At 44.7% G+C, this 10,494-nt stretch overlaps 1 protein-coding gene across 1 annotated transcript; it reads left to right on the top strand.

Annotated features, from left to right (window-relative positions):
• The first annotated feature begins 2,094 nt into the window (after positions 1 to 2,094).
• Positions 2,095 to 2,552, top strand: SMIM36 (small integral membrane protein 36). Its single transcript, XM_075278214.1, has one exon. The coding sequence runs from the start codon at positions 2,178 to 2,180 to the stop codon at positions 2,439 to 2,441; it is 264 nt and encodes an 87-aa protein (XP_075134315.1). The 5' UTR covers positions 2,095 to 2,177; the 3' UTR covers positions 2,442 to 2,552.
• The last annotated feature ends 7,942 nt before the right edge of the window (positions 2,553 to 10,494 follow it).

Here is a 10,494-nt window from a genome sequence, read left to right as displayed (position 1 = left end):
CTGTAGACGAAAGGCAAAAGACGATCGTCATAAATATAGAACATAAAACCACGTCTTCCTACACGGGATTCGATGTATACGCCTCGCATTCCTTGTGGCTGACTGTACGGAAAGGAACATTGAAAAACATGGTCATGTAACTCGCTTCTGTCTAAGTGTGCCCTCCATGCCAAAAGAGACATGTTATATTATGGACTTAAAGGGGTTGTCCAGGAATTACTGTACTTGGGCAAGAGGCCGGGGAAGGTAAAACATAAAAACAAAGTCATACTCACCTGTTCCAGGTGTTCCAGTACATAGTTTGTATAGATCACCTGGGCCTCCACCTTTTATACTCTGGGACGTGAAGAGACCTGACAGTATTCTACACTATGTTTTATAGATAGGTTCCTAGGAGTCCTGACAGTGTTATACACTATGCTTTATACATAGGTTCCTAGGAGTCCTGACAGTGTTATACACTATGTATTATAGATAGGTTCCTAGGAGTCCTGACAGTGTTATACACTATGCTTTATACATAGGTTCCTAGGAGTCCTGACAGTGTTATACACTATGTATTATAGATAGGTTCCTAGGAGCCCTGACAGTGTTATACACTATGTATTATAGATAGGTTCCTAGGAGCCCTGACAGTGTTCTACACTATTTTTATAGATAGGTTCCTAGGAGCCCTGACAGTGTTCTACACTATGTATTATAGATAGGTTCCTAGGAGCCCTGACAGTGTTATACACTATGTATTATAGATAGGTTCCTAGGAGCCCTGACAGTGTTCTACACTATTTTTATAGATAGGTTCCTAGGAGCCCTGACAGTGTTATACACTATGTATTATAGATAGGTTCCTAGGAGCCCTGACAGTGTTATACACTATGTATTATAGATAGGTTCCTAGGAGCCCTGACAGTGTTCTACACTATTTTTATAGATAGGTTCCTAGGAGCCCTGACAGTGTTCTACACTATTTTTATAGATAGGTTCCTAGGAGCCCTGACAGTGTTCTACACTATGTTTTATAGATAGGTTCCTAGGAGCCCTGACAGTGTTATATACTATGTTTTATAGATAGGTTCCTAGGAGTCCTGACAGTGTTATATTACTATGTATTATAGATAGGTTCCTAGGAGCCCTGACAGTGTTCTACACTATGTTTTATAGATAGGTTCCTAGGAGCCCTGACAGTGTTCTACACTATGTTTTATAGATAGGTTCCTAGGAGCCCTGACAGTGTTATATACTATGTATTATAGATAGGTTCCTAGGAGCCCTGACAGTGTCATACACTGTGTTTTATAGATAGGTTCCTAGGAGCCCTGACAGTGTTCTACACTATGTTTTATAGATAGGTTCCTAGGAGCCCTGACAGTGTTCTACACTATGTTTTATAGATAGGTTCCTAGGAGCCCTGACAGTGTTATATACTATGTATTATAGATAGGTTCCTAGGAGCCCTGACAGTGTCATACACTGTGTTTTATAGATAGGTTCCTAGGAGCCCTGATAGTGTTCTACACTATGTTTTATAGATAGGTACCAAATTTGCTCAACCTGAAACAAATTACAGACCAAACTTGAAACAAGACAAATCTTGAGGATTTCGGCCACCTCTAGTCCTTAATATTGTCATGATTCCAAACTAAACATAAGAGATACAATAGGAACCCTGTTTGTCGACACTGGATTGGAGAAAACTTTAAAAACTTTTAATTATAGAGTAAGACACGGAATTATTTATTCATTTACAATACCGGGTCCTTCATCAGGTATATAGGATACGGTTTATTTGTATACCTCATTAATAACCCTATATAATAAAGATCTTTTCGCAAATGTTTATACCCCATCACACCTCTTAAAGGTCACCGTATTATCAGTCCAGAAGAACTTTTCTAGTGGCGTCAATCCTGATACATAATCAGCTTGGAGCGGCGATATGACCACGCTTTCACTTCAATCACACAAAATGCATCTCCAACGTGGTCCTCAAAGGGAGAGGATTAAGTTATTAAATTGAGCCGCTTTAATCGTGCAGCCTAGAAATGAGTGGAGGGGATTAAATGTATTTTTACCGCACAATCCTGTGCATCTATTAGCATCCATTCACCTCTCCCTGCTCCCACAGAACCCAACGGATCCATAACCTGGAGGTCTCGCACAAGGGAATATGAAATGTAATGGAGTTTTATTTGGAAATTGACCCAGTGACTCTGAACCTAATCATTTTGGTTGCCAGTTATGTCATTCTACTGCTGGTCTTCCTGGTCTCCTGCGTGTTATATGACTGCCGGGGTAAGGATCCTAGTAAGGAGTATGCTCCGGAGACAATGCCAGAGAACAGGGCACCTATTCGCTTGGTGGTAATGCAGCAAAGTGCTACTTGGGGCAAGGCCTACGAGCACCGGCCCGATATATTAGAGAAGAAAATTACAGTTGTCTGAAGAGATTATCTGAAGGATCTAGATGAATCTGGAGAATGGCGGCGTCCAGAAGGAACAAGTAAGTGCTTAGGTCATGGGAAATCCCTTAGCTTGGGTTGGAGTGATCCATATCTAGGACATCAATACAGGGTGGACGATGTGCAGAGGATTAGTAAATTTCATAGTCTTTTGGGTCAGTCTTTGTATATTTTTGACTTATTTTTTACTTTTATACTTCTTATTTGTTGTTACATTCCATCACTTCAAATAGATTCTAGAAGGTGGAGAGGAACATGGAGAGAACCTGTAGGATTGTTACACCCGTGTGTTGTAGATACCAGAGCGGATCTCCAGAATTTGTGGGATATAATACTGATCAAGGGGTTTAGACCTATTGCCGTATTTGAAGTTGAAAAGGATTTTTTTTTCCTCCAATGGGGCAATGGGAGTCTGACTGATGTTTGTTTTCCTTATCTTTCCATTGGATCAATATGGCAAATATATAAATTATATTTGATGGCTCCATCATCTACTATACGGCTATGTAATGGAAACATCTTACATGAAAATTGTATATAGTGTCCTATCTGCAGGATATACAGGAGGAGCAGATTGTATATAGTGTCCTATCTGCAGGTTATACAGGAGGAGCAGATTGTATATAGTGTCCTATCTGCAGGTTATACAGGAGGAGCAGATTGTATATAGTGTCCTATCTGCAGGATATACAGGAGGAGCAGACTGTATATAGTGTCCTATCTGCAGGGTATACAGGAGGAGCAGATTGCATATAGTGTCCTATCTGCAGGGTATACAGGAGGAGCAGATTGTATATAGTATCCTATCTGCAGGGTATACAGGAGGAGCAGATTGTATATAGTGTCCTATCTGCAGGATATACAGGAGGAGCAGATTGTATATAGTGTCCTATCTGCAGGTTATACAGGAGGAGCAGATTGTATATAGTGTCCTATCTGCAGGGTATACAGGGGGAGCAGATTGTATGTAGTGTCCTATCTGCAGGTTATACAGGAGGAGCAGATTGTATATAGTGTCCTATCTGCAGGTTATAGAGCAGATTGTATATAGTGTCCTATCTGCAGGATATACAGGAGGAGCAGATTGTATATAGTGTCCTATCTGCAGGTTATACAGGAGGAGCAGATTGTATATAGTGTCCTATCTGCAGGTTATACAGGAGGAGCAGGTTGTATATAGTGTCCTATCTGCAGGATATACAGGAGGAGCAGATTGTATATAGTGTCCTATCTGCAGGATATACAGGAGGAGCAGATTGTATATAGTGTCCTATCTGCATGGTATACAGGAGGAGCAGATTGTATATAGTGTCCTATCTGCAGGGTATACAGGAGGAGCAGATTGTATATAGTGTCCTATCTGCAGGATATACAGGAGGAGCAGATTGTATATAGTGTCCTATCTGCAGGATATACAGGAGGAGCAGACTATATATAGTGTCCTATCTGCAGGGTATATAGGCATACCTCCCAACCGTCCCGATTTCCGCGGGACAGTCCCGATTTGGGTGACATGTCCCGCGGTCCCGGTTGGAGGGAGATATGTCCCGATTTCAACTCAGATCTGCGTCCAGAGGACGCAGATCTGAGTTGAACACACATGCGGATGAAGCAAGGAGCTGACACAGGTCAGCTCCTCACTTCGCTGCTGCCCGCCTCTCTCGCTGACACATGCGGCTGAAGCGAGGAGCTGACCTGTGTCAGCTCCTCGTGTAGCTGCTGCCGCCGGCTCCTGGCTTGTAGACGCGATGTACAAGTCAGGAGCCGGCGGCAGCAGCGAAGCGAGGAGCTGACACAGGTCAGCTCCTCGCTTCAGCCGCATGTGTCAGCGAGAGAGAGACGCAGCGGTGAAGCGAGCACGCGAGCAGCTTCAGCCGCGTGTGTCAGGGAGAGAGGCGGTCAGAGAGCGGCGAGGGAGCGGAGGAGAAGGTAAGTTTAATGTGGAGGTGGAACGTGAATCTGGGGGCAGATGAAGGAGAGGACGGCATGACACTGGGGGCAGAGATGGAGGGACAGGAATCTGGGGGCAGAGATGGAGGAGACATGAATCTGGGGGCAGAGATGGAGGGACATGAATCTGGGGGCAGATATGGAGTGGACATGAAACTGGGGCAGAGATGGAGGGGACATGAATCTGGGGGCAGAGATGGGGGGACATGAATCTGGGGGCAGAGATGGGGGGACATGAATCTGGGGGCAGAGATGGGGGGACATGAATCTGGGGGCAGAGATGGGGGACATGAATCTGGGGGCAGAGATGGGGGACATGAATCTGGGGGCAGAGATGGAGAGGACATGAATCTGGGGGCAGAGATGGAGAGGATGTAGCAGTCAGTAATAGCCCCTATTGTCTTAACAGTGGTGTTTTGCTGCCATCTACTGGTATGAAGAAATATAGCCTTGGACTGCACTACTGTGAGAGACAATAATCACCCTGTTCTGTTTGGTAAATGGTGCGGTCCAGAGGAAGTGACGTGAGCAGGAAGTACAGAGCAGCGTGGTGTGGGTCCAGAGTGTGTGCTGTGAGGACCTGTGAGAGGCCATTGCTGCTGTAGGCCATAGTAGAAGGCCTGAAACACTGCAGAGACTGACTGGAGAAAGCGGCAGTGTTGTGGAGATTGTTCTGGAGACTAAAGCCAGACTGTGCCTTGGACTGTGTTCAGACCTTCACCCAAGACAGAAGCAAGCCAGAGTCTGCTGAGTTCCTGGACAGGCCTGCATCGAGGGAGCACCACAGAGAGCTGAGAGAGACTGTATAAACCCGGTACCGTACAAGTATCTCAGGGACAGCTAGGGACAGCTTATAGCGTGTGTTATCCTCATACTGTTATATGTAACTTAGTTTTATTTTGTTGATTCCTTCCCATTTTCCATAAGTAAAGTGTGTTATATACCTGCCAGTGTGCGTCTGTCTCCTAGTCGCGGATCCTCGTTACCTGCTGGCCCGTACTTACAAGGACATGAATCTGGGGGCAGAGATGGAGGGACACGAATCTGGGGGCAGAGATGGAGAGGACACGAATCTGGGGGCAGAGATGGAGAGGACATGAATCTGGGGGCAGAGATGGAGAGGACATGAATCTGGGGGCAGAGATGGAGAGGACATGAATATGGGGGCAGAAATGGAGGGACATGAATCTGGGGGCAGAGATGGAGAGGACATTAATCTGGGGGCAGAGATGGAGGGACATGAATCTGGGGGCAGAGATGGAGAGGACATGAATCTGGGGCAGAGATGGAGGGGATATGAATCTGGGGGCAGAGATGGGGGGACATGAATCTGGGGGCAGAGATGGGGGGACATGAATCTGGGGGCAGAGATGGAGGGGACATGAATCTGGGGACAGAGATGGAGGGGACATGAATCTGGGGACAGAGATGGAGGGACATGAATCTGGGGGCAGAGATGGGGGGACATGAATCTGGGGGCAGAGCTGGAAGAGGGACATGAAACTGGGGGCAGATGAAGGGTGTATATGAAACTGGGGGAGAGATAGAGGGGGGACATATAATTTACGAGTGACTGTAGGAGGATTATACTGTGTGCGGGCACATGAAAAATTAACGAGTGGGCGGGGTCAACACAAAAGTGGCCGCACATTTTATCCCTCTTTCGGTTGTTCAAAAGTTGGGACGTATGATATAGGAGGAGCAGATTGTATATAGTGTCCTATCTGCAGGATATACAGGGGGAGCAGATTGTATATAGTGTCCTATCTGCAGGGTATACAGGGGGAGCAGATTGTATATAGTGTCCTATCTGCAGGATATACAGGAGGAGCAGATTGTATATAGTGTCCTATCTGCAGGGTATACAGGGGGAGCAGATTGTATATAGTGTCCTATCTGCAGGGTATACAGGAGGAGCAGATTGTATATAGTGTCCTATCTGCAGGGTATACAGGAGGAGCAGATTGTATATAGTGTCCTATCTGCAGGGTATACAGGGGGAGCAGATTGTATATAGTTTCCTATCTGCAGGGTATACAGGGGGAGCAGATTGTATTTAGTGTCCTATCTGCAGGATATACAGGAGGAGAAGATTGTATATAATGTCCTATCTGCAGGATATACAGGAGGAGCCGATTGTATATAGTGTCCTATCTGCAGGGTATACAGGAGGAGCAGATTGTATATAGTGTCCTATCTGCAGGGTATACAGGAGGAGCAGATTGTATATAGTGTCCTATCTGCAGGTTATACAGGAGGAGCAGATTGTATATAGTGTCCTATCTGCAGGATATACAGGAGGAGCAGATTGTATATAGTGTCCTATCTGCAGGATATACAGGAGGAGCAGATTGTATATAGTGTCCTATCTGCAGGATATACAGGGGGAGCAGATTGTATATAGTATCCTATCTGCAGGATATACAGGAGGAGCAGATTGTATATAGTGTCCTATCTGCAGGATATACAGGAGGAGCAGATTGTATATAGTGTCCTATCTGCAGGATATACAGGAGGAGCAGATTGTATATAGTGTCCTATCTGCAGGTTATACAGGAGGAGCAGATTGTATATAGTGTCCTATCTGCAGGATATACAGGAGGAGGAGCAGATTGTATATAGTGTCCTATCTGCAGGGTATACAGGAGGAGCAGATTGTATATAGTGTCCTATCTGCAGGATATACAGGAGGAGCAGATTGTATATAGTGTCCTATCTGCAGGATATACAGGAGGAGCAGATTGTATATAGTGTCCTATCTGCAGGATATACAGGAGGAGCAGATTGTATATAGTGTCCTATCTGCAGGGTATACAGGAGGAGCAGATTGTATATAGTGTCCTATCTGCAGGGTATACAGGAGGAGCAGATTGTATACAGTGTCCTATCTGCAGGATATACAGGAGGAGCAGATTGTATATAGTGTCTTATCTGCAGGATATACAGGAGGAGCAGATTGTATATAGTGTCCTATCTGCAGGATATACAGGAGGAGCAGATTGTATACAGTGTCCTATCTGCAGGTTATACAGGAGGAGCAGATTGTATATAGTGTCCTATCTGCAGGATATACAGGAGGAGCAGATTGTATATAGTGTCCTATCTGCAGGATATACAGGAGGAGCAGATTGTATATCCATAGTTCTCAGATCTGTGTTATTCCCTAAGATGGGTAATGAGATTTTTAGCTACAATTGTCTAATGATGACTTCATTGTATATTGAGAATTTCAGCCGATGCAGCTTCTTATATTGTACTTTGGGCGAACAACATCTGAAGGTGAGATTGCAACAGGTCACGAGCACATCGCGGTTGTACTTGCGCTGCCGTCTATCCTGGCGAAGATGAAAGGATTTTTTTTTCATGTCTGTCGTGCAAACCTAGCCAATGTTGAAAGAAAAATTTCCAAAAAGTGCGGGTGGCCGTCGCTCAGAGTCTACCAATATACAACTATGTCAGCCAGCTGTCACTTTATGAGTAGGGATCAATACTGAGGCAGTAAACAGGTGACCGAAGAGCATGATGGACCATACCTGTCTAACTAGGGCAGAAGATCACTGTATCTATCGCTGCTGCACTTTGACGCCATTGTCAGCAGATTCTCTGATTTATTTATAAATTTTGATAAGAATGTTCCATAATATAGCCGACGGCGCTGATCACGAACACATTGGCGCAGATTTACAAATCCATCATTTTTACACATTGCAAACATAGACTGAGCAATCTAAAAATGTTCCCGATTTATCACAGTGACTGATGCTGGATGGTATATAGCATTAGCTATAGGGGGTGTATAGGCAGCAATCACTATGGGGTCCTGGAACATAGAACATTAGTATTATAGATACAGTAGCACATGGTAAAAGGGGACCCTAGAATATATTTTGTACCGGGGCCCAGGAGTACAGATGGGTGAATCGGTTTGTACTGATCTGGGTTCGAATATTCCAAATTGTTCGGTGTTGTACAAAATCAACCAATGGAGAACCAAAATGGCGGCCACATTATACTCTGGGTTCTCTTTAGATGAAGACCCAGGGGAGGTGTACAGAGTGCCCTTACCCAGGGGTAACCCAAGCGTCACGCCACAGCTAGTGCCAAGTCATATGAGAGGGCATCCCAAGGAACTCCTCATAGGGTACAACGCCTACCAACCAACTCATGTTCCGCACAAAAAAATGACATTTTATTAGTAAATGCGGTAAAATGTAATAAAATCAACAAGGCTAACCAAGTATATTACAGAATGTATTAGTGACCCGTGACATCACCCCTGCACTCATACAGAACACCAGTGACTGTCTCTCTGCTGTCTCTAATATCATGTCCTCGCTCTATCTGAAACTAAATCTCTCTAAGACTGAACTACTACTGTTTCTACCATCTAATAGATCTGTCCCTGATATATCCATTGCAGTCTCAGGCCTTACTATAACTCCTAGGCAGCAGGCCCGCTGCCTCGGGGTCATGTTTGATGCAGACCTTTCCTTCACCCCTCATATTGAATCACTCGCACGTTCATGTCACCTCCACCTCAAAAACATCTCCAGAATACACCCTTTCCTCACCAGAGATACACTAAAGACACTTATTGTCTCTCTGATTCATTCTCGCCTTGACTACTGTAACTCCTTACTTATCGGTCTTCCCCTCACTAAACTCTCCCCTCTACAATCTATTCTGAATGCAGCGGCCAGGATCATCTATCAGGCTAGACACTACAGCGATGCCTCCGGTCTGTGCCAGTCGTTACATTGGCTGCCTATTCATTATAGAATAAAATATAAAGTTATCCCCCTCATCCACAAGGCTCTCCATAATGCCGCACCTCCCTACATTTCCTCCCTCATCTCTGTCTACCGCCCAACCCGTGCTCTCCGCTCACTCAATGACCTAACACTTACATCCCACGCTTGTATACAAGACTTCTCCCGAGCTGCACCACTTCTCTGGAATACTCTACCCCGGACAATCAGATTAAATCCCAATTTCTACAGCTTCAAGCTGTGTAATGACAGTCACCTCTATTACAACATTGTCTGACCTCTGCATAAGCAATGCCGCCCCTGCTACCTCTTGTGTCACCCCCTCTACTTCATAGATTGTAAGCTCTTGTGAGCAGGGCCCTCAGTCCCATTGTGTGAAGTGACTATTTCTTTGTAATGTATCTTTCTGTCTGTATTCGAACCCTACAAATTGTACAGCGCTGCGGAATATGTTGGTGAAATATAAATAAAATTTATTATTATTATTACCCAAAAGCTGCAAGGAAATCTAAAGTTTCTTCACTCTTTAAGAATCAGCCATAATGAACGGCTGAAAGGGGAACCATGGAAGGACTTCTGGAAAGAGAAATTCTGATAATGACTATATACTCAGGAAGTTCTTTCTACAGTTCCCTTTCATGGGTCGAAAAAGTCAAACACGTGCAACCACTTCAGCAAAGTTGTGGGATTTGGCAATCGTGTTGGAGCGTCACTTTGTTCAGCTGGGGATACGAGAGCTCTCACGATCAGTCGGGGTCCTAGCAGTCACCTGTCCTGTGGATAGAAAGTGTTACTGTGGGACGTTCCTTATAAGACATTTACATTTTATAAGAATATCTCATTTTTTGTTAATTTTTTGCATTATATCAAACAACGTAACATATCTTAAAGGGCTCGTCCAGGACCTGAAGGTAATTGATACTGATGACCTTTCCTGTGGATGGGTCAATAATATCAGATCGGTCAGGGACCATCACCTGGACCCTGTCTAAGTATACGACTGGAAGTAATCCTGCTCCTGCTCAAGTGAATGTTCGCCAGACCACCGAGTCCAATCAGCAGCCTTGGGAAGGAATATGGGACATGACAGGTAGTCACTAGGGTTGAGCCGATCTTGAGATTTCAGGATCGATTTTAAAATCTGATTGCCGATCATTTTCCAGCCGATCCCGATCGTTAAATTTGCTCGATCGCCGATCGGGATCCGATCTTTTCACATTCCAATTGCTCAACCCTAGCCAATGCTATTCTATGGGAAAAGTCACTTTTAGGGTTGAGCCGATCTTGATATTTCAAAATCTGATTTCCGATCATTTT

This window comes from Leptodactylus fuscus, chromosome 6 (genome assembly GCF_031893055.1).
Source record: "Leptodactylus fuscus isolate aLepFus1 chromosome 6, aLepFus1.hap2, whole genome shotgun sequence".
NCBI classification, from domain to species: domain Eukaryota; kingdom Metazoa; phylum Chordata; class Amphibia; order Anura; family Leptodactylidae; genus Leptodactylus; species Leptodactylus fuscus.
Note: the sequence above shows the minus strand (reverse complement) of the source record. Positions and strands in the feature narration are given on the sequence as shown.

Excerpts from the sequence above, each read along its gene's own strand:
- SMIM36 (XM_075278214.1), top strand. The coding sequence starts at position 2,178 with ATGGAGTTTTATTTGGAAATTGACCCAGTGACTCTGAACCTAATCATT.